The sequence below is a fragment of the Echiichthys vipera genome (assembly GCF_963691815.1).
Source record: "Echiichthys vipera genome assembly, chromosome: 3".
NCBI lineage: Eukaryota > Metazoa > Chordata > Actinopteri > Perciformes > Trachinidae > Echiichthys > Echiichthys vipera.
This window is the reverse complement of record NC_139828.1, coordinates 10,991,223-11,015,633: the sequence shown is the minus strand read 5'-3', so window position 1 is coordinate 11,015,633 and position 24,411 is coordinate 10,991,223. Positions and strand designations below refer to the sequence as shown.

General features: G+C 39.6%; 2 protein-coding genes across 3 annotated transcripts; one reads left to right on the top strand and one right to left on the bottom strand.

The window, feature by feature from the left end:
• Window positions 1–1,428: 1,428 nt before the first annotated feature.
• Window positions 1,429–7,265, top strand: mpnd (MPN domain containing). The gene is made up of 13 exons (XM_083940532.1): window positions 1,429–1,585; window positions 2,143–2,345; window positions 2,521–2,742; window positions 3,261–3,360; window positions 3,460–3,538; window positions 3,616–3,712; window positions 3,799–3,871; window positions 3,974–4,050; window positions 5,102–5,270; window positions 5,833–5,903; window positions 6,021–6,110; window positions 6,201–6,293; window positions 6,449–7,265. Exons 1-13 carry the CDS (start codon window positions 1,582–1,584, stop codon window positions 6,533–6,535), a joined length of 1,365 nt encoding a protein of 454 aa, XP_083796658.1. The 5' UTR covers window positions 1,429–1,581; the 3' UTR covers window positions 6,536–7,265.
• A 1,591-nt stretch (window positions 7,266–8,856) lies between these two features.
• Window positions 8,857–23,535, bottom strand: sh3gl1b (SH3-domain GRB2-like 1b). 2 transcript variants are annotated; one of them, XM_083940536.1, is made up of 10 exons: window positions 23,168–23,535; window positions 17,783–17,851; window positions 17,027–17,099; window positions 16,802–16,945; window positions 16,420–16,553; window positions 16,168–16,326; window positions 14,505–14,608; window positions 14,209–14,342; window positions 13,289–13,336; window positions 8,857–11,592 (listed from the first exon to the last, which is right to left on the bottom strand). In XM_083940536.1, the coding sequence occupies exons 1-10, from the start codon at window positions 23,210–23,212 to the stop codon at window positions 11,399–11,401; spliced, it is 1,104 nt and encodes a 367-aa protein (XP_083796662.1). In that variant the 5' UTR covers window positions 23,213–23,535; the 3' UTR covers window positions 8,857–11,398. The 2 variants fall into 2 exon arrangements, with proteins under 2 accessions (XP_083796662.1, XP_083796663.1); XM_083940537.1 differs by lacking the exon at window positions 13,289–13,336.
• Window positions 23,536–24,411: the final 876 nt, after the last annotated feature.

The window sequence follows — 24,411 nt, the reverse complement described above, 5'->3', positions numbered from 1 at the left end:
CCCTACTGCTTTTAAAGCAAACAGAGTGAGTTATGAACTTGACTTAAGTCTCAATAAATAAATAAATGTATAAATAAATACATGCAGAAACAAATAAATGAATAAATAAATGAAATTATGAATAATGGGACCTCCTACCTCATTAACACTGTATGTACACATAAATACATACATAAATAAATGAAGGTGAACAAAAATGTAGAAATAAATGTAAAGCATTTATTTATTTATTCCTTTGTGTATTTATACGTTAATTTATGCATGCTTTTATTATCTTATTTATCTATTTATTTATCAATTAATTTATATATATATACATTTAATCATGCATTTATTTATTTATTCTTCTATGTATTTTTACATTTATTTATGCATGTATTTGTTATTCTATTTATTTATTTATATATACATTTATTCATGCATTTATTTATTCTTATATGTACAGTATTTATACATTTATCTATGCATGTATTTATTATTTTATTTATTTATATATTTATTCATGCATTTATTTATTTATTCTTCCATGTACAGTATTTATGCATTAATTCATGCATGTTTTTATTATCTTATTTATTTATTTATATTTACATTTAATCAAGCATTTATTTATTTATTCTTTTATGTATTTATAAATGTATCTATGCATGTATTTGTTATGTATTTATTTCTATATTTATGTATGCCTTTATTTATTGATTTATTTATTGAGACTTAAGTCAAAGAGGTTATAATAATAGTACTATAACCTCTCTGCTTAAGTCATGTTTAGTCCTCCACAGTGAGTTTCCTGTTGTGTGAACACATTAATACCACCGGGTGGAGGTAACAGGAACTGAACCGAGTCAAACCCACACACACTGCCGGAGGTTTGCTGCCCTCCGCAGGCTGCTTCCCGGTAAATGCGCTACATTTTTTTGGAGATAAAGAAGGAACATCTCACTGTGGGAAAGAAAACCACACTTTAACATGGTAAAAACAAAATACGGCACAGGGCCTTATTATAACACCACACAAACCACCGGCCCTATCTCCCGTGTAATGCTTCTTAAATGCAAAAACAGTGTAATCTCCAGGATGCGCTTTTAATCTCCTTCAATGACAACAAAAAGCGCTTGGCTGGCTTACGCGCAACGGGGCGACGCTTCATCTCTCCGGAGGAAACGGCACATTAATGGCTACATTGTTTACATTTCCTACAAACCCCGACCGATTTTTTTCACATTATTAATACAAGTGCGGTATTTTTAGCCTCATGAATGTGTAAATAATGGCAGATAGACCGGACATGGCACGCCAGACACAAGAACACGGGCAGAGTGACAAGGACGGGGAGAGGGAGAAAGAAAGGGGAGGGGAACTGACATTAAAGCAACACAACAAGGAAACTACACTGCAGAGCCACAGACGCCTTCATTTTATGTTTTTGAATAATAGCCGGAGCTAGTGTGGCGAAGTGTGTCTGTGAAATCTGCCCCGGAGAAAAGCTCAAACCCCCCGCACACACTCTCAAGTGCCCGGAAAAAGGAGCCGCTTTTGACCGAGTTGGATTTAAAGGCGCTCTCCGACGCTTTCAGAGACATGGGTGAGAATAATGGAAGAGAGGTTTAATTGTAATTCTGAGGGAAATTAACAGGAGGGGACCAGGCCTCTTCTCGCGGAGAGAGAGCCACGTCCTAATAGGAGGCGAAAACAAAAGGCCAACCGTATAGCCTAGCCGTAATGAATGAAATTACGTTATTTATAATATCCTTTTTGCCTGTTTCGGCCCCTTGAGAGTCCTTTTACCATGATAGGACTGCTATCATTTTTAGAATGCTGCAATTATGTATGTGCTTACTTGCATTACAGTGGAGCTTTCATTATACAGGCATTATAATTAAAATAATGTCCATTTGCATTGGCCTTGATTGATCATGATTTAACTCTGATATACAGATGTTTAACTGGTAGCCAGGTGCTTTGGTTAATCATGAAGTCTGAGTGATATGACCTTTCACAAGAGGCTGTTTGATGAGAAAACATTACGCATCAAAACATCCCAGGTTATGATTTTCAACTGTACACTCACGTATCACTCCAGCAGACCTGGGCACATTAGGATCCATCGATGTGTGTGTGTGTTTGTGTGTGTGTCCTCAGGCTCAGAGCCTCCCAGCTCTCCACAGGTGGTGGAGGATGGAGGAGAGGAGGACGAGGAGGAGCTGAGTGGAGGGGAGGAGGCAGACCTGAGGTCCAGCTCCGGCCGGGGCTCCCTGCTGACTCGGAGAGGCATCACCCTGAGAGTGCTGCTCAAGGACGGCCTGGTGGAGCCGGGCGACGGCGTGCTAGCCATCCATTACCTGGTAATAACACACACACCACAGCTGGGGACAGTAAGAATGTTGTTATTCATTAATCATGCAAGTGTTGTGTTATGTGAGGGTTGCACTTCATGTAAAGCAAACCTGACATGATACACACACATGTTTTTTTAAGGGAGCAAACCCACATACATGACTTGTTTCCTTGCTCCCTCAGGGTAAGAACTTTGTAGGAGACCTGTTGAATGATGGGAAAATCCGGTGGGTGGAGACGGGCCAGATCTTTAACTCCCCCAGTGCCTGGGCAACACACTGCAAACGTCTGGTCAACCCAGCCAAGAAGTCTGGCTGTGGCTGGGCTTCTGTGCGCTACAGGGGACAGAAGCTGGTCCAGTACAAAACCACCTGGCTGCACAAGTACCAACCCAGCGCAGACATGGTGAGAAGAGAAGTTTGAACTTTTGTACTTAAAACAGCCATTCAACATTAACATTTTTACATTGTTGGATTTTATCTGATGCGAAAAACCCAAACAACAACAACAACATATCGGCTACCGGCAGCACTCGTTTCTAAATATTAGCATCTGCGTCAGCCACTGACAAACCCATATCTGTCAACTGCTGATGTATAAGCCAGTATATAAACAGCATTGAAAGGAGTAGATTGAGTCAGTATAGGCCTGATAGTGTGTATCAGATCGCTGCATCCGTACTTAAATAAGAAAGAAGAGGTTGGTGCTCTCAAATAAAGACAACTTAATTTTAGAAAACAAGTTGATTTACAGCAGAAACATGAGTTATTCACTGGCAGATTATTTTAATTTGTTTTAAGAATGGACAAAGATCTTGTGACCCCTCAGTTTTATCTTGGTGACGCATCATGTGTTATACTGTCTTTATCACCATATCCACATTATCCTTCACAATATCCTGTGTTTTTTTCTTGCGACGCCAGAGCCTGGTGAGTGAGGAGGATGACGACGAGGACGAGGAGGAAGGGAAGGCAGCTGTGCAGGCAGATGAGAAGAACAAGAACAGCAAACCTGGATTAAATGGTATAATTCTCTTCTCTTCTAACTTTGTAAAATATACAAGCTCTGCAATTATTTTGTTTAGCTTCCACAAACTGTAAAAACAAATCTTTACCGTTACAGATTTAATGGTCTCACGGCGAACTGACAGAGAGAGAATTCCTGTCAGATATTGCACCTTGGGCACCAGGGATGCTGCCAGGTACTGGCTTTTATTTTGAAAGATCAGTGTAGTTTTATGTGACTGTAAGTCTGATAGACGCTAACCTTTATCCTCAGGGATCCACACACACTCGTGGAGCTGTCGGCTTTCTCCGCCATCAACAGATTCCAGCCTTTCAATGTAGCCGTGTCCAGTAACGTGCTGCTGCTAATGGTGAGTAACAAACGTATCTAAAACAGAGTCGCTGAGTACGGATGAACAGTTAGGAGACCAAGAAACATGCTTTTTATCCTCCTCAGGACTTCCACTGTCACCTGACCTCCAGTGAGGTGGTGGGATACCTCGGGGGACGATGGGATACAAATACACAACGTGAGTAAGATAAGAAAGTAACTGAAGGAAATATACGTAAGAAGAAGACAAAGCCATCTTTAACCTCAGCGTCTTTCCCTCTCTGTGGTCGATGTGTTTCAGTGCTGACAGTCTTAAGGGCTTTCCCCTGTCGGACCAGGCTGGCAGACAGAGACTCTGCTTCTGCTGTTGAGGAGGAGGTAACACATGGACAGTGCAGCATGTATGCCTCCCAAAGACATGAAGGGGGAAGACACCCATTTTGAAAATTCACAAGTTCTTCCTGTGCCGCAGGACAGTTCAGCAGCTAGCACTTATTTTTAGGGGTGTTAGGGTTAGGGGATGTTTAGGAGGAGATAGCTGTAAATGGCATGTAGGAGTGGTATACATCACCTGAAAGCTTGGAAACTGAAGATTAATTTGAGATGCAGCTCCCTGTTTCAAGTTTGAAACTTAAGAGTGTATAAACATGGGCACAGGAAGAAGATCTGATCTTAAAACTGTTAATTGACAAGAGTTTAAACTTGTGCTAATTTTTATAAACTATGATAATGTGGTCATGGGTCGCATCTCCCTGTTCTCCTTACTCTGCGTGTGTAGTTGCCTTTTCTGCTTTGATACAGTGTTTGGATGTTCAGGTTTGCGGTCTGCTACTCGAGCTTTTGTTCTATAATTGAAGTCAATTGTTATTGAGAACTATTAGATATAAATTATTCCGGCCATTCAAATGAAGCAAAAACTTTAAATGCTGCGCAGTATTTAGTGTAACGCCATTATATGACTGAGTTTCTTATGTCTCATAAGTTGTTGCAGCAATTTTGGGTTGATACCATCTGTTACACATATTTGGTGCAAAACTGTACCATTTCTGACAACATGAGATTTGAAAAAAAAAAAAGTCAAATTTTGTCTCTTGTTAAAGTTCCAGCTTTACAAAAGTGTTTCAAGACTCCAAGCTCTGACTGAACTGTCCTGGTATAAAGACCTTAATGCAAAATCTCCAAATAGTGTCTCCCCCCTTAGATTCTGTGCACTAATATCAGCAATTTGATAGCAGCACACATCAGTTTATGTGAATTCTGTGAGCAAAAATGTGAAACTTAAAAGCCAAACTGTAACTGCCAACATAAAAACTGAGCTGAAATTTTCAATTTAGGGTTTAGAATTGGAATGATTCAGTTATTGCTGAGTGGAAATTAATAACCTCATTTAGGCGTTTTTTCTAATCAGCGTCTGTCTCGTTGGCTCCAGATCTGTCAGAACCTGTTCATGCGCGGGCTGTCATTAGTGGGCTGGTACCACAGTCACCCGCGAGGTCCGGCTCTGCCGTCGCTGCAGGACATCGACTCTCAGATGGACCATCAGCTGAGGCTGCAGGGTTCAAACAACGGCTTCCAGCCCTGTCTGGGCGTCATCTGTGGTACGAGCCTGGCTTCATACAGTGTGGGACTATATGGATGTGACAGATTAGGGAAATTCTCTGTGAATATCTCTTCCATAGGGAGCTGTAAAAACAGATAACAGACACTTACCACTGAAATAATAATATACATTACAAAGCAGGAGAAAGAGGGTCTGTCTACAATTTACACAGTAATTAGAAAAAGTGTGTTAGAAATAGTGACCCACGAGTGTCACTACCGAACTGTGCTTCAATAACAATTGAATAAAGTGATAAAATGTCTACAGGTAGCAGCATTTGGTAATGTAAATATTGCACTTGAATGAGGAAGCTTGGAAAGTTAATAAATGGATAACTTCATCAACACAATAATCAAGTTATTCTTCTATCACCCTATTGTTTCACAAGAAAATACTGTCACTTAGAAAATGCTCCACAACTACTGTAACCAATTTATGATAAAGGTCTTAAAGGGACAATGTGAAGGCATCATCAATATGATGAAGCGTGGTCGTCTCATGGAAACACAGGCTTTCTGACCATCAGGCCACTAAGGTTCCTACTTCTTTTTCTCCTTCAGGACCTTATTATCATGGCAATCAAGGCGTGGCGTCCACAATAACTCCATTCTGGGTCGTACCACCGCCCGAGGTGAGGACAAAGGCATCAGTAATCTATTCACCTTCTTATTTCATTGCTTTGTCACTTTAATTTAGACACTTGTGCTCATGTTTCTGATAAACTTGTGCACCATCTGCCCTCCTGCAGCAACGGCCTAATGACCACGGTATCCCAGTGGCTGTAGAGGTCACCTACGTACAGGACAACTTTCTCACCAGCGATGTTCTTAATGAGATGGTACAGATACTGCACCATCAGTCCTACGAAAATACTATATACACATACGTATATACAGTATGTCAGTTATTATGTAATCATCCTCCACAGATGCTGCTGGTTGACTACTACAGGAGCGCTCCTGACCTCGTCCAGTTCAGCCAGTATTGGTGTCCGGATACGACCATGCTGGACAAGATCAAGGTAGGGGGATTTATAAGACCTGAAATCACAAAATGGATTTCCACTCGGACAGATTGTTAGGTGGTGGTCCTGACACTCTTTCAGCACTTTGTACACCCTCAGTGTGAGCCAGCTGACCTGTCTTTCACAACTTTCTCTCTCTCTCTCTTCCTCAGGGCTCCCTGAGTTGCCACGCTCCCAAAGATCAGGCCTACTCTCAGATCTTAGAGCACGTCTACAGTCAGCTGAGCAACATACACTGAGTGGATTTGTTGTGCATGTGGGCCACTCTTCATCTCAAGTCTTTCCATTAAAAACAAACAAACAAAAGAACACTTTTGTGCAGAGCTGACAGGATTGGAGTGACGGACGTACAATGTAAAAAAACAAAAAACAAAACCCTGCTTGAAAAACATAAGATGCCTTGAATTCTTTCATACTTGAGTGATACTTACATTTTGATATTGTGAATTAAATGTACAAAAAACCCAAACAGCAGCGGATCAGAGAACACAATACTAACATTTCACAGAAGGACACTAAATTGAAACATTTCATGGACCAGAAATCAGTGTGTCTGACTTTTCCACACGGACCTATGTGCCTGTCTGTGCCAGTATCCTGTGGTAGGAGCAGATATTGCCAGATATGTACAATATAAACGTTTAATGTGTTGTAATCGCCTTTATAGACTAAACCAATGGAGCAGTGGTTGGGAAAACAGTGAAAATGAGTAGTGTTAAATATTCTACATTCACATAGTATGCAACTGTGTCTTGGTTTGACCTCAACTGTACTCTGCAATAGGTTTTGTGAAAGTTTGTGTTCCTCGAGTCAAATTGGACAGTTGCAATGTGGTGCAAGTATGAATCTGTGTGTGTGTGTGGGTTTGTGTGTGTGTTGTGAATGTGCCCCTCTACTGTCTCCAAGTCAGGTTACATGAGTCCTGTTGGTTAGGACAGATATTTGCTTCCTCTTTACCTGTACTGTATTTATTACCAACTGTGGATCATGTGATGTACATGTATGAAAACAGAGCAATGCCTTAAGCCTGCTGATGATCCACTAAGCATTCAAATATAAACACTGGAACTATTTAAACACGGATGTTTGTTCTTTGGTGACTTTTTTTTCTTTCTTAAACAACACTTATAGCCAGCCATGCTAGCAGCTCACCGGTGATTGAAGTTAAATGCTTACGTCAGAATGCTCACAATGACAATTTAACATGCTGATGTTTAGCAGGTCTACTGTTACGATGTTAACCATCTACCTTAATGGCTTGTTTGCATGCTAATATTTACTAATCAGCACTAAACACAAAGTACAGCTGAGGACGACGGGATCTTCATTAGTGTGTAGTTGAAGGTATCCAATCCTCTAGAATATTTGTTGAAAAAAGATTAAACTCAAAAGCAAAAATTCAAACTTCATGGCGGCGCTAGAGGAAAAGTCAGAGGATCAGTGAAGTCAGAGACCAAGTGACTGATATTATTCAAGAGTTTTAGGGATGCATTGAGCTTTCATTTCGGGTTTTTCAATTTCATCCAGTCTGAATCATTTTCAACCTCTTACTGAACCTCATACTGAGTGTTTAACATTTTTTAAAGTGATTACAATAAAATATAGATAACTAAAACTCAAAAGACCCAGAGGCACTGATTACAATGCCTCTGGGTCTTTGTAGTACAAATGAGTTCACTGGTTGTATTGGCACTGGCCTACAAAACTTTAAATAGATCAGTGTGGTAGTTTAACAATACTCTTACTGGTTGTTTTTTTATTTGTAAAAATAAAAAGGACTACCGTTATATTATAAAAAGAATCATTTCAGAAGAGGATTAGATTTTTAGATGTAACAAATTATTGTTTCTAGAGCGATAACAATGTTTACAACAGCTAAGTCACAATATAAACTCAAAAATATCCCTTTGAACAAAAAATACAGTCCTGAAATCAACACAGTTAAGTTTAAAACTAATATTTTAACATTAAAATCAGTCACCATTACTCATTCCTCTGGCGCTGAAATAATGTCCCACTGTGGCAAAAAATATTGTGCTCTAATATGCACAGTAAGTGCGTATGAGTATTTTGAGCACTTCCTTGTGTTTTATTTTTCCATTTTCACTCATTTAAAATAATTTAGAGCCAGCCATATATACATTTTAACCTTTATTTATTCTGAGGGAGAACACTGAGCAATGCTCTCTTTTTCAGGAACGCCCTGATCACATTCACCAAGTTACGCGTTTACACCTGGAAGCTGCAAAGCACAACCGCATTCTGCTCTGCTGGCCACTGAGCAGCTCCACTGGAGCGGTTTGGGGGTTATGGGCCTTGCTCAAGGGCAGTGGTGGTAATGAGTGATGCTTCTTCACTTCCCCACCCAAATTTATCTTGCCGGTCTTGGGATTGATTCGGCGGCCCTCCAGCCCTCACACCCTCGCTTCTCTAACCTTTAGGCCACCACTGTGAAGTCAGAAGACCTCACTATTGATATGAAACAATGACACATTTTTCTTTTCTTTTTTATTGTAGAAGGGAGGGACAAGAAAGAAGCACATACAAATACTTTGATAATAAAAGACAAAATATTGCAGTTAAATCTGTTGTTCTCATACCAAAAGTAAAAAGGCAACTTAATCTAAAGACATACATTTACAAGGTGTAATATAGGACTACATGCAAAGATTAATTTAAATGTTTTAAGGTCTTGTATATAAAAAATAATACTATAGAGAGCCAGAATGATTTAATGATGTTCAAAAGAGCATTTAAGACTGATTAAACAAATACATAGCTCTTTAAAAAAGAAATCTGCCGGACATTTTTTTTTTTTTCAAACATGGATTAAAATCTACATTAGGAAAAGTTTCCGCTGGTGGTCTGTTTTAACGACATGTCCAGGAAACTGCCTGTAGTGTGAGAACTGTGCAGAAATGTGCACACATGCAGTTAATCTTTACACAGGAAAAGTGCCAACGGCTAGGAATAAAAACCAAAAGTAGAAAAGAAATTGTTGACCATATTCTTAAGTAGCTAGGTTAGTTTTTGGTTGCTGGATTAGTTGCGGTATTTTCCCTCCTTTCTTTCCCAAAGGCACTAAAACAAAGGACTTTATTTTTAAGTGTGATCCAGACAGCACCGCCTACAGTCCTTTAACTTTGCCCTGAACTTGATACAAGCACTGAAATGTAGTTAGATCCGAGATGTAAACATGTTAGAAAAAGGACCAAACTCAGGAGTGGGGGAAGTGTTTGGCAGCGTGGAGTGGTGACACAGATAAGAAGAGGGGACATGTAGCAGAAACATACTGCAAACAGTGGGAGGTTACACATTTGCAACCTTTTTTTCCCCCAGACAATTCAAAATCAGCTGGACCGACGATGCTCGTTTGGTGAGGATTCATGTTTGGTAACGAAAGTTCTCCAATTTAATCAAAATGGACAACAGCTTACAATTATTTTTCCCTTGATGTTTTCCCTTTCACTCCAGCTCTTTCCCTCATACTGTGCAGTGTATGTTGGATTAGACTCCTTCTGCAAGTGTGGACTGTGGCTAAATCATAAATCACGAGAACAAGAAACCAGCCTTGTCTAACTAGATTAACTAAATAGGAACGACACCCGTCTACACCAGCCCAACCAGCCCATAACGAATAAAAAGCGCCATTTTGAATCATCAGAATAAGTTTCAAAGCACAGATTTCACATTCTCAAAGACACAAGGGCAGACAGAAATACTGAGACACTTAATGATGAATATGAAAAACGGAGATGCTGCCAGCAGCGTCATGTATTCAGGCACTGTACGGAGTTAACAGGCGCCTAAATCAGGTCAAAAGACAGAGTAAACGAAAAGGTTGAACATGCTAAGACAAACAGGCCCAAAACTAAATGAATATATGGCTATGTTACACAATATTTAGCAGTTTAGCAAACGGGCACACAAAGCGATATGTTTCTATTGCATTTTATAAAGACTTTTTGGCTCTGTCTCCTCTATTGAACAGACTAGCAGACAACCACATAACAACGTATCATTCTGCATCTCTAGACGACAAACATGGCTGCCTTCAGTGACAAAAAGGTGCAACGTCTGCATTAAACTTTGGGTCTGTGTGTATTGGTGAAGTTAGTCTGTCACACACATATCAATCTCATTTGAGGACCAAGGTGCAATTACAACGTTTTCTCACATATTGAGTTAGCAGTTCTACTTTAAAAACTACTGTAGTAGGTTGAGACTGACATAAATCAAATACTTAAACGATATAAGGACACCACTGTATAAGGCCTGTTGTCTTTTGAAGCCATCGCAGCTTAGACGTGGATCTTTAAAAAGGCAATACAAATAGGCCCATACCTGAAAATGGTCTAAATCACAAATTTTTGGCTAATTTTGCTTGTTTCTCCTTAAAAATGTGATTGCAGTATTTCTTCTTTTAGACACAACTGGTAAGACTACATATCTCGTCATGTGTAGTTCCATTTTAGTTTGGGTAAAAGTAATTCTCAGTCTCGCCAACAGGTGGCATCAAGAGGTGAGTTTCAGTCCTTAAGGGGCACAAACAAAGTTTTCAGTTTTGAAATGAGGATAATATTCAGTCAAGTGACACATGACATTTACTGTGGGGTTTGAGTTGGCCCCCTCAGCCTGAAAACTGACTGTGCGTTATAAACAGACTGTAGTCACACAAAAAGGATGATATGAATGTCACCCCATCATAATCACTCGATTTAATACAAATTATCTTTACAATTTCAGTAATTTCTTGTGGTTAAAAACAAATATTGCTTATAAATGTGTCATCAGTTAGTCCTCAGGAAATGTTTCTGACTGCCAGATAACGAGGTCATGTCATTTTGTGTCCGTCTTAGATGATTTAACCTTTGGGTGGAACAGGTAGATATTCTGGTCTGGACTTTGAAACGTGATCATCTTCTCCAGACCTCCAAATGACAAAAAGTGCTCGTCCATGATGGTGACGTTGGAGCTGAAGGTGAAAATGAAAATTCTGCGGACCATCCCTTGGCTTCGCTTTCCTCCCTCGCTACTAATTCTATTTGCTCTCTCCTCCTCCTCCTCTCAGTCCCCTCCTTACCTCTCTTGCTCTCTTTATATTAGTGTGGCAACGGAACGAGGACCTCAACATAGTTGAGAGGGAAGAATCCCGACTGGCTGTTCAGCATTCCCTCGTACCAGTTCTCGTCGATCTGATTGGTCAGAGTGATGATATCGCCCTCGCGGAAGCCCAGCTCTCCCTCGTTCTCTGGCTCGAAGTCATACAGCGCCTTACAGCTTGGCTGCTCCGGAGCTGAGAAAACGCAACAAGGAGAGAAAGAATGAGGGGAAAATGAGGGAAAGTCATTCTTGTGTCACACTGCACACATTCAGCATGCCATCCACTGAATACTGCAGTTATATGCATGTTGGCATGGCATTAGCATGTGGGGTGAGAGATCATCTTCAACACAGCATTGCAAACAAGCTCAAGAGTGCTGACAAATCACAAAATGGTTTGTGTATGACTGCCCTCTTCCCTCCCTATCCATCCTTTCCTCCATCTATGCCTTTCTCTGTGTCCTCACATAGATCAGCAGAGGACAGTCGGCTCCACACACAAAACAAACTAGGCTCCTTTTTTTTCTCCAAACAATTTTCTCATTGTATCAAGTTAACCCCACAGACTGCTGGGCAGGCTAGAGATGGAGAACGCTTCAGTCACTCATTCCTGTGTCTTACTCCGTAGTGTCAGTTTACAGAGGCAGAAAAGTCTGAAGCAACGTAATGACAGTTACAAACATTTCTGTAAAACTAGGTTGTATTTCAATAAATGCCAATAAGTGGCAAAATCTCTCTTTGAAAGAAGTTTGACTTAGTTTGATAAACTGAAAGATGCTTGGAATTAGTTTGTACGCTAAGATGACCCACTTTCCATCAGTGCTTGTTGATGCAGTTGCTTTAAAGATAATGGTAAGATAATTATTAGTTATGTGCTATTTTGTCTACCCCCTACCATGACCAGTTATGACAGCAAGGTTAAACCATAGATTAATAAATGTATTCATGTATTGATGGTGCTTCTTTACACATCTTAAACCTGGAATAACAGCTTGAAAGAAATAACAGATTGATTAGTGGTTCCAGAAAAAGAAAACGTTTCTCCTCAATATAAGCATGTGCTATACTGTACTGTATGCCGAACACTGCTCCAAAGTCAAATCAGTTCTACGCTGTATGGTCCCTAACGTAATGGGCTAAAAATAATTGGTTTACACATGGACACACAAAATCACTCTATGCACTAATACAGTAGTTTTTAATAAAAATTGGGTGATAAAAACTAAATGCGGTACATTTTGTTCCCATTATCAACCTCAACTGTGTGTAAAGCAAAACAATGATGAATGAAGATGAATATTGCTTACAGTTTATTACTCTTTATAACAATAATTGAAATTCTGATACTAACTGAAGTACCACTGGAAATAATAAACATTAATAACTAACTATAATTCTAGCACCAGCTGCTTGTTAGACAACTTTCCTGCAATTGACCAAATCACAAGCTTCGTAACTTACTATAATTATAATAATAATAAAAATAATATCAGTTGTATTTGGGTAGTTTGGAAGTTTGTTCCAATCATTCCTTAAAATAATGATTTCCTGACTGACTGTTAGATATATATTAGTTTGCTGCATTCTTTAATTCATTGTGGACTGAGTCAGTGGTTGCAGAGGTGTTGAGAATGTTTAGTAAGTCAGGCTGCAGTATCTAGAATACAGGATGTGGATCTCATACAAAACCACACACATGCAGTTAAAGTACAAAAACAGTAAATACGTGCACAACAAACCACCATTTATGTGTCGAACCTGTTGAGAAGCAACTTCCTACTTCCTACATTTCACACCAGAAGCTGTGCAAACACACTGGACCATTTCAAAACCACAAGAATTGTGATGACAAAAAAAAAAAAACGGTCTGCACACAAACTGTGACTCACACAATCTGGGTTTCCGAAAGGACAATGTGGCCAAGTGAAAAGACGGCTCTGATGATATCACAGGAAAGAGGAACAAGGTCAGTTGGAGAAAGGCCAGCCAGATGACAGAGCTGGAGACTCTCTCGCGCTCTCTCTCTCCCTCCCTCCCTCCCTCCCTCTCTCTCTCTCTCCCTCCCTCCCTCCCTCCCTCCCTCTCTCTCTCTCTCTCCCTCCCTCTCTCCCTCCCTTTCTCTCTCTCTCTCTCTCCCTCCCTCCCTCCCTCTCTCTCCCTCCCTCCCCTCTCTCCCTCCCTCCCTCCCCTCTCTCCCTCCCTCTCTCTCTCTCCCTCCCTCCCTCTCTCTCTCCCTCTCTCTCCCTCTCTCTCTCTCCCTCCCTCCAATGCAGTAACAGACATCCATTTTCCCAGTCAACACATTCAGTTTATGCCACTGTTTACGCGACCTCAATAAGAGCACGGACAGAAAAAGAGAGAATTCGTTTCACATATTTGTGCTCAGTGGCACTGATTGGTTGCAGGTCTTGAGCAATCATGTTGGCAATGCAGAGAGTTTTTTCTATCTGATATCTAAGGAGTGTGTTCAATGCTGGCACGCTACTTTGGTCCATCTGTGTGTGTGTAGAAACAGCTGGATGTTTTATTGCTGTTGGAAGTCTAGTAAGACAGCTCTTTTCCACACATCTTATGCTGCCCTTTCGTGTGGCTGTGTAATTGTAGGAATGAATACAAAATCATGCCAAAGAGAGAGTTTATTTTGTTCTTTTGTTAGCGACATCATCTGTTGTTTTGGTGTAAACAGTACAGTACAGTAAGCCACTTCATCATTTTGACAGTAATAGTTAGTTTAAACATATTTTAATCAAGTGTTCATGATAAAATTGTATGATCCTCACTAATAATGAGCCCATCAGCTGTTTCTTACCTGAGTTGCGTGAAGGTGGAGGGGCCATTGAGGTGGAGTAGCCGCCATTCGAATGGTTGTCGTCTCCGAAGTCAAAGATAGGTTTGGGTTTAGGTGTGTATTCCCGTCTTGGTCGAGTCTGAGCATCATTCATCCTGTTTCAAAACATCCAAAATAAATAAAAGATGATGTTTGAAGTTACTTTTACTGACTGACTTTGACTAAACAGAACCAGACTCGAGAAAGCAGAAAGTCGCACAGTCACATGCACTATACAATATGTTGGTATTTGTGTGAGTCAGGTGTCATTACTGCACCTGTCTCTGAGTTTGTCAGACAGCTCTTCCAGCACCTGGACAGCCTGTCTGTGGTACTGCAGCTGGGACTCCACCAGGGACGAGAGCTGGCTCACCTGCTCTATCTACACACACACAAACACACAGACACACACAGTAAGACACACACAGACAGACACACACGGACACACACACACACACAGACACACACACACAGACAGACACACACACACACACAGACACACACAAACAAACACACACAGACACCCACAAACACACACAGGATAATCAGTGTCACTTTGCTAAAGTTACTGTATTTATCATTTTAATGGATAAACGGTTCCATATTCTGAATTTTAAATAACACGATTCATTAAAGTCGCAGTGACACAGGGGTTTAAGCAAGAAATGATTGGTGAGCCTGAAAAGTTGTCTGGAAGGAAACCTGTACAATGTATTAAATAAAGTAATTAATTAGTTTAAAACTGCTCTAGGCATGGTGCCTGACAGCTTTAAGCCCTGGTGACAGCATCTGGGCACATACGGCTTAGAGATACATAATCAGGAAGTTAATGTGATAAATAATTAAAAATTGTTGGACCAAACAATCTTAACTCATGGTCCTATGTTTGTGGTAGTAACAGGTATTTTGGTTAATTTGAAGTGAGGTTGTATGAGGTAGTTATTAATAATCAGTATACTGTATAATTAATCAGTGTACTGTATCAGGAGATGATTTTCAGAGCCCCCCCAATTTGGAGAAGAACACGGGGGTCCTGACACAGGAGCTAAACTATATACTGCTGTGAACGGGTGCTGCAGCAAAAACGTATTTTAGTCATCTAAAAAAGGCTCACCTAAGATAGTCCATGTCAGTGTAAGCGCATGCTACTGTGTATCTAGAATATGTTCGCCGCTTTACCTCGCCTTACCTTCATCGACTGAAGGCAATACACTGATACCTACGACATACAACCCCACCTCAAAACCCTTTAAGTTTAGATTATTTTGTCAAACTACTAATTTATAACGTCCAAAATGATCTTTCTCGCTAACACTTACAGATACATAGTATTTAAATAGAGAACAACATATAAAAAGCTGGATGTAGAGATTAACAGGAAATATAGAACAGACAGACTTCCTCTAGGTAGCAGTGGTCATATTCACACTGTCAACCAGTTCCCAGTATTGAAACTAAACCCTCATCTGCTGTAGTGTGGTATAGACCTAGACTTATGTACATGCACTCATATACAGGATATGTTCTAAGCTGTTTTGTTCTCCTCTCCTACAGCTGTGCACACCTGCAGTTATGAACAGGACTAACAAATGCTTCTTTTCCCAAACCCAAAACCCAAATAGTGATTACATTTTAACTGTAGCTATTAAGAGGCATGTTTATCTCCAGTGTGACTAAACACCTTTACAGGCGTAACTACTGATGCGTGTTTGTCCTGTGGGTGTGTATCAAACTGCAGCAAACGTGAAGCTAGGTCAAGCTCATACAATGAAGCATCTGATGAAATGATTTGCATGATACTGTGGTGGCAATATATATATATATGTAGTTGCCCTTTTTATTTTCGTGATGGACTGCACAGAGGCAGGATCATGCTTAAAATTATGCTTCAGAGGACAGACACTAACATCACATGCTGAACAGTAATAACTTAGTCCTCACGTCAGTCTCCAGCAGGTTGTACATGCTCGTCTCAGCCACTTCCTTTGACTCGTGAAACTTCTCCAGGGCCTGTCGGACCTCCTCATCTGGGATCTTGCCCTGACGCTTTTTTTTGTAATCGTAGTCCAAGCGACGGCCTTCCAGCTTCTTCAGATGATGCTGAGTTGACAAGAGCCATAGTTGCTTTAGTAGGGTGGGGGTCTTGCCTCAAATTCAACTTGCCATTTTGGAGAAAATATGTTGTTAATGTACCTGTATCTCTCTCAGGTCCTTGTCACAGAGCCCTTGCAATGGATCAATGAAGTTCTGTTTGACGTCGATATCTAGAGAGTCTTTAACTTCTGCCAATCTCTTCATGGACTCTCCAACATCTACTAGCGCTCCACCTTTAGCCACACAGACAGATATTAATACCTCAGTGACAAAGTAGTAGTAATAGTGTAGTAAACCCACACACTGACAAAAAACACAATACTTAAAATAGTCATGTAAATGTACACACTTTGGGTGCAATCTACCAGCCAGCATTCCACACATACAAACTCAAGCAAAACCATGTAAATTCAATAACTCATAATAACAAACCCTAACATTCCTGTGCTACAATACACACCCACAAACACACAAATCTTACCAAAGTTAGTGTCTTCTCCAAGGTCCCGTCCATACTTGCCCATACATTCCCCTAGCAGCCCCTCGGCCTGAGGGTAGCCTGGGTTCTTCACCTGACCGCGGATCTTTGACATGGTGTTCAACATGGAGAGTTTGGCTCGTGACGCTGCAGGAGTCAGTTAAAATGCATTACATCACAGAGTTCAAACAGTTTAAATTAAAATAGATGAAAGCAGGTTCTTCTCACCTGGGTTGGGCTGAAGGTACTCTGATGTTTTGGAGATTACCTCCACTACCGCTTTACTGGTCACATCTACTTTCTACAAAACACAGCACATACAGTACATAACACGTCTATCACTACTGTAATCACACATCTACAATTACATAGTGACAGGAAAATGAGAAACACTGGTAAACCTGTTGTTAACCTTTGCTTGCTCGTAGGTTCATACGCATAGTTCACATATTTTAAAAAGTTAGTTGGTTAAAGAGTTATTTTCTACTTAGGCCGTGAATAAACAACAGTATTTCACGTGTCACATCTGTAAGAGCTGTATAGGCGCAATCGCAGTACGAGTACAGTTCCTTTGATGATGAACAAAATTAGAAATGTAAACCAGGGCAGCAACCAACAATGATTTTCATAATTAATTAACCCGCCTGTTAATAAATGTAAAGTCTATAACAAGTCAGAAAGCAGTGAAAATCAAGTTGATTTTGAAGGCTAAGAAAGCCAGAAAATGTGATGAGCAGGAAACACTGAATTTGGCATTTTTGCTTGAAAAACAGTGTTAATAAAATGTTACTAATTCATTTGTTTTATTTAGGTCTTGGACACAGTTTTAAATGGTGGATGATGTAATAATGCTTTAAATGGGGGTGTAAACATCAGGAACGGAAGTCCCACATTATGTTTGTTTACTATGTGTAAAGCCAACCAGACCAACAGCTTTGGTCAAAGATGTTTCTCCTTAGGGCCACAGAAAGACGCTTCTCTTACCCGTTCCAAGTCTCTGAAGTCATCGTCTAGTTTAGTTCCTTCAGCACCTCCAACTTTCTCACTTACCATCTAGAGAGAGACAGAAAAAGAAGGAGAGAGAGAAGAAAGGGGGAGGAGAGAAAGCACTAATTAATTAATGCTGCTTATAAAGTTTTCATTTGAGTGGGGAAACACTTGAACGCACAAAATGTGGAGCACTGCGTTGCTCTGCGTTGTGCAAATTATACCTTTAACACAGGAATTTAGAATGAACTAGGTCAACAAAAACAGATAAATCAAACAGAGAACAACAAGATTAGCAACGTTATGCAACCCCTTTTGTTTACACTTTGCAGGATGGAGAAATGTTGGACGAGCCAACAGTTTCTTTTATGTCAATAATGACAATACGCTACAACATTAGTAGACTAAAACATTTTGATTGAAAGCAGATGTATTTCCAGGTGAAACCTCTCCAGTCCCTTTTATGTGCATGTACAGTACAAGTGTTTTTGTACATCCACCATCTTTGCCAATTCCTTAAATTGTGAGCAGGATTTGTGCTTTTTCAGAGGCAAAAGTCAGCCACAGAGAACTGGAACATTAATTAAACTGTTGTTCTGACTTTGTAATCAGTCTGTACTGCTGTGGCTTCAAGATACTTAAGACCTTGACTGCTGTGTCCGTGAGCTACATGGTTCTTCAAGTAGAATGGGCAGAAAAACATCCCCCATCACCACAACAAAGATAATGAAAATGGCCCACAAGACACAACAACAGTCCTTGGTTGCACAGTAACATGTAGACCTATTCCACAAAGACAAAAGCAAACCACAATGACTACTTTAAATTAGGATTATGCCATGATTCCAGTCAAAATGCAACTTTTTTGTAGTGCTAAAACCAGGATTTCATCTTGTGCATTTCACTTTTGAGGAAGGTTATAACAACGCTGTTAATGTTTCATTATTTAGCTTACAGTACTAACAGAGGGAGCATTTAAACAGCTTGGATACACTGTAAAAGAGGCCCTGAAAGAGGGATACTTAATCTACAATTTAATTACTTAGATTTTAACTTTATTCTCTTTAAAACTTTCCTAAAATCATTATGTATATCAACAATATGAGTGATTCCTTTCTAGTTTTAACTAATGATAGTTTTAAGACTAGTTATTAAGTGTGTATTTGTAGGACCTGGTCTATAGAATAGAATAGAATTACTTTAATGATCCCAGACTGGGAATTTATTTGTAACAGCAGTAGTGGGTCAGAAAATAAACACTTTGTACATAACATAAATAGAATCCAATACATACATAGTGTATATATACAGTGCACAGTGTTGGAAAATAGCACCAGCCACCAGCCAAATGTTGGTAAAGTATGCAAGTGGCTGCTAAATTTGCTTCACTCACCTGCCTAAAAAAACCCAGTGCGATCTATTAAGTGGCTGGTAGATTTTTGAATCCACCACAGCGGCAAGTGGATTGAAATAGGCATGGCCTATGACGCCTTTACATACTGACCACGTGCTCTTTTCAGGTGGCATAGCACTTAAGTCGTTTTTTTAGACTTATTCAATCTTTTGGTGAAAATATAAAGATGCCTTTTTCCTTTCTTTCCTTTATTTAAATGTGATCATCTGTGATTGAACAATAGCAGTAGTGAGTCATTTCCTACATGACTCAAACTATTGTTTATGATTACTGGAATTACCAAGACTTTCTGGTTCTGAGGAAAATGCTCATTTAAAGAATATTCTGATGGGTAGTTGACAGTAGAGCTCAATGTAGTCACAAAGGGGAACATCAAAGCTTTGAGTATACAGATTTAATAACTAAGGTTTGTTTATCCATCGCTTGTTCTTACAAACAGAAAAATGAAATGCATAACGGTTAGTTACTCTTTCCCGAGCAGCAGCTGACAGAGTGACAGTACTGGGATCTTCAAGTTAAACTTCTTGTTTGCTGTATGCGGAAAGCACATGACAGGGGGCCTTGGGGGATTCAGGTCACAAGTAAAGATACAGCCTCCACTCTCAGTCTAGTTAGCGTTTGACTCCCGCCTCAGATTGAAGTTTCCAGTCCTACTTTTTTGCTATCTTATACTTTCCCGAACCCTATTCTGCCTTATATGACTTTTAGGAAAGACTAATGAACTTAATCCCTATTTTTGTAGTAAATCATTAAACTCGGGACCATAGTCTTTTCTGATTTTGGGAAGCAGCAAAGTGATTTACTATTAGCCACTAAGAGTCTCTGTTTCTGGTAATGAAAACATCTCGTTCTCTTGTCAGTGTAACATCATTGTTTACATGCACACAGGCTAAAAGGAATGAAGCCCAAAAACATCCACAAAAGGTTACATCTGGAAGTTTTGGTATAAACATGCACAGAGCTACACAGAGGGATCACTCTCTAGCAGGTCTCCTTTTCATCATAATAGCTGGGTATTTAAGGTACAAGCAGTCAGTTTACTGCTACTAAATTATCACAAAGCTTAGTTCAAAATCTTGTTTGGCTTCAGGTGACTTGGAGACTGCAAGACGCAGAAAGCTGACTTATACAGAGGCCTTGATGCCAAATAAGAAGCAAAAGAAAGAGATAGCAGGTCAGTTTAAAGTAGATTAGTATTGTTTCCTAACATAGCATTTAAAAAAATAAGCCGTTCAACGTCATTAAGTGGGGAGAAAATATTTTCAGATCACAACAAGCTTATTGTCAAAGCCATAATTTGTCATTTAGAAAAAAGGGTTAAAAGGAAACTTGTTTTATAGATGCAACACTGCGTCTAGTATACATGAAAACCAGGTCTGTGTGATTCGAGATCGAAGCTTTATATATAAAAAAAGAGCTCTGCAATCACAGTATCTGACCAAACCACATTTCAATAAGAAGGGAATCTTGTTTCTGTAATCAGAAATTAAAAAAATGTAGGTGTGATTGAGATTCAGCAGCCTTTCAATCATGAAGACTATTTGATTGTTTTCTCTTGGTGCTTCTCCTTTTAGATATTTTCTTACCTCCCTGCATCTAGAATTCAAAATGCAACACTCTCCTGGTTATTTCCAGTTAATCAGTAACCTACCTACCTACCATTTCCTACTTTTTACACACAGGAGCTAATGAACCACAGCCTTTCATTAGCACATATCTGGAATCTACTCTCTCCTGTTTGAGCTGTGTCTCAAAACTCAATAATAATGAACATGTAAGGCCAGAAAAACACAAGGCAATGCAGTGAAGGGGCCAATGCACTAATACAGTAAGCGCACACACTGCTGGTGGATTAATTTGTAACATGGATGCTCTATTTATACAATTTACCTTGCATTGTTGTGACAAAAGGTAAATTACATTTTGTGAATATATATATTTTCATAAAATCGAATCCAACTGTGGTTAGTTTGATTAATATTGAGAAAATGATCATTATTGTAAGACTATTCTCATCTTAATTAAAAAATACATTGCAATAATTACAGTGTTGTACCAAACAAAGATGCTTTCTAAAGTCTGTAGAATATTATGTTTAGGCCCGTACATCTCTGCAGCACGACAATATATAATCTATTTAAAAAAAATACATTTCACCGTTAAAAATATTGCAATATTAATAGAATTTAAATTATTTGTTCAACACTAGTTTGATGCTTCTTCCACTTAATGTTAAAAGCTTAGGAAAAGGATACAAATAAACACTGAATATCACAATTTATACTATGGCTACTGGAAATTCTCAAAACTGGTTGGCGGGCAGGTGAACAGAATAACCGGACACCTAAACACAGAGATAGATGTGTTTGATAAATTTGCTTTGCATCAGCTGGTTCTCTTGCATCATTTTGCATCTGTGTCATTAATTACAAAAATGATGCTGATAACATGTTGATATTATCTCTTAATTAACCCTTTGGTGTCCTCTATGTGAGTATAACTGTATTTTAGCTGTCAGTCAAGCAGGTAAAAACTTGATAAACTGCACAAATACAGTTAAAACACCTATTGGATACTGTCTAAATCCTTCATCTCCATTTAGGATTGTGCTCTAGCTGCCCTTTAAGTCTGACATTTCAAGTTCCAAATATTTAATGTTAGGTATAATTCCTAGAAAAACCTAACCGGGAAGGAAGGACAGTGAAAAAGAGAGACAGTAAAAGAGAAAAACAACGATTTGTGAGCTGACAGGACGCAGATATCGACTCATTTCCACAGCCAACTTCCTGCATGCCTCCTGCGGAGAAAATCTGAGCTATGTGAAGTGTTATTGACTCTCATGGAGTTTTGGCAAAGAAGCAGCTGCATTGCAGTCAAATAAAGGGAAAGGACACTATTTCCACCTCCTTCTCTGCATCCTTCCTTGGGTCTACTTTTTCACACACTGATCCACTTAATATACCTCAAACACCTTTAGTATTAACTTACATTACAGTCAGTACCAACACTCCTGACATGACAGCTTTTAAATCGTGTTATTTTTCCCTTTCAAACCAAACCATCTGGGATCTGAGTCTGTTCCTGACAGGAAGCAGGGGGCAGAAACCAAATGTCTTTCCTGCTTAGATCAGCAGGGGTAGGAAGAAAAGAGACTCTTAAAGAAAAAAAAGAAAATCACTTTAACCGTCCCCGCCCATGACTAAAAGAGCTGGCTAAAATTAAAAACATTCACACACACTAAAAATACAGTAACACTTTTTACATGTGCATGGCAGCCAAGTGGTATTTCCAATGCAATGGTATTTTAGATGTCTAAATATTGATCTGTCTCACGTAACATAAGACTAACACAACAACACAGCTGGAATATATGAGTCTTCTCTGCAAGTAAGCATTACTAAAACCTGCTGTTGAGGTTTAACTGACTAAAGGAGGGAAAGGGTCTTTTCCCTGAATAGACAAAACTGATAACTTCAATGTGTCAAGACCTGCTCAGTTTAAGCTGTATGACTTTTTAGTGTATTGTTCTTTTACTTGCTCTGACTCACCAGGAGAGTCCCTGAGGCACACACAGCTAATGTTTACCACAGGATGTGTATACTGAATTGGTGCACTGCTGGGTAAGGCTGCTTAAAAAATGTGAAATACCTGCAAACCTCAAACAAACATCACAATGACGTCTCTTAGCATTAGCTCAAGTAAGTTTTTACAGTTAATGCAAAACCTCAGATGCTCATTAACTTTAACGCGATATAATAAAAAAAAATAACACAAAAGAGTCAACTCAAAAATAACCGTGACATTTCCACACATGGACACAGCGTCTCTAACGACACCACACGGTAACAGCTACATTAACACAGCGTTATTAACGGTAACCAACTGTAACAAACCGTTAGCTCGTTATGCTAACCGAGGCTAGCTGCTAACATGACAGTTGCTAAGCTAAAAAGAAAAGTTTCTCAAACCTGGCTGGCTTTATAAAACTGCTTCTTGAAGCCCGCTACCGACATCTTGGTGGACCGTCTTCCAACTTCCAACGAAAGGTGTGTGTGTGTGTGTGTATATAGGTCACGGTATATAACTAAAGTTAGCGGTATAGTTTGTTAGAAAAGGGGCCAGTTTCGGAGGAATCATAGGACCGCACAGCCGTCACTCCAAAGTCGGGACACGCCAAATGACCACGTCCACGTCGAGGCGGATTGTTCCCAACTGTCACAGCAAATAACGGGGAGCAATCCTCCTGAATATAATCTCCCGAACAAAACCCTTAAATAATCTAGCATACAATTAATCTACGTTATACGGAGCACCAAATCTGCACCAGCCACTATGAAGAAATCAGTTTCCCGAGTTTAGATAGTAACAGACGCCTACAGGGGTCTTATGTTGGTGCACAGCGCCCCCTGCTGGGTGTAGCAGGCACACGCCAGGGTTTACAGGCCAGATGTTCATAGCCTCAGGCTTTGTGTGTCTACATCAGAGGTCCTCAACAGGGGGTCCGGGGCCTCCAGGGGGTCCTCATGGTTACTGCAGGGGGTCCGCCAAATTGTTTGATAATCTTTCCAATGTTTCCCTTTTAAAAAATATCTCGGAGAATAAACATTAACATCAATGCGGCGTTTTATTGGCAAAGATACATTTGTGAATAAATAGATAGATAGATAACTTTATTTATCCCTGAGGGGAAATTAGGTCATCGAAGCAGCGGTACAATACAATCAGAAATACAAAATATTAAATACAATATATAATACAAAATATAAACTACCAATAAGAGTACAGTATCGCAAATTTAAAACACGATATTACAATATAGTATGTGGATTTTAAGGTGCAAGATAAAGAGAGAAAGGTGCATTTTTAATGACAGTGGTAGGATTTAAGTAATAAATCACTTAAATGATGTGGTTACAAAACCTTGGCAAGTGAGGTGAGGTAGCCAAGCACATACACAATTGAGCTGAAGGCTTCAATGTGCCTTCCAAATGTATGTTTAACATTAGCATGCTGTATATGAATATGTTAAAGGTTGAATATGTAGTGTCTTCATGAAAAGCTTTATATTTTTAAAAATAATAATACACCCACGGGGCGTTTTGAGGGGTACAGAATGTCTGACCAACCTGGCAACCTGAGTGTTGGAATTAGAATTAGATGGTGGTGTTCTGCTTATTCTCCATATTCAACCTTTAATAATGATCATTGTAAT

Bases quoted from the DNA above. Each gene is read 5' to 3' on its own strand.
- mpnd (XM_083940532.1), top strand. The intron at 2,346-2,520 runs GTAATAACACAC...TTGCTCCCTCAG, and splicing joins TGCTAGCCATCCATTACCTG to GGTAAGAACTTTGTAGGAGA. The intron at 2,743-3,260 runs GTGAGAAGAGAA...TTGCGACGCCAG, and splicing joins ACCAACCCAGCGCAGACATG to AGCCTGGTGAGTGAGGAGGA.
- sh3gl1b (XM_083940536.1), bottom strand. From the start codon at position 23,212: ATGTCGGTAGCGGGCTTCAAGAAGCAGTTTTATAAAGCCAGCCAG. The intron at 17,852-23,167 runs GTTTGAGAAACT...GTCTCTCTCTAG, and splicing joins AGTTTTATAAAGCCAGCCAG to ATGGTAAGTGAGAAAGTTGG. The intron at 16,554-16,801 runs GTAAGATTTGTG...GTGTGGCTAAAG, and splicing joins TGGAGAAGACACTAACTTTG to GTGGAGCGCTAGTAGATGTT.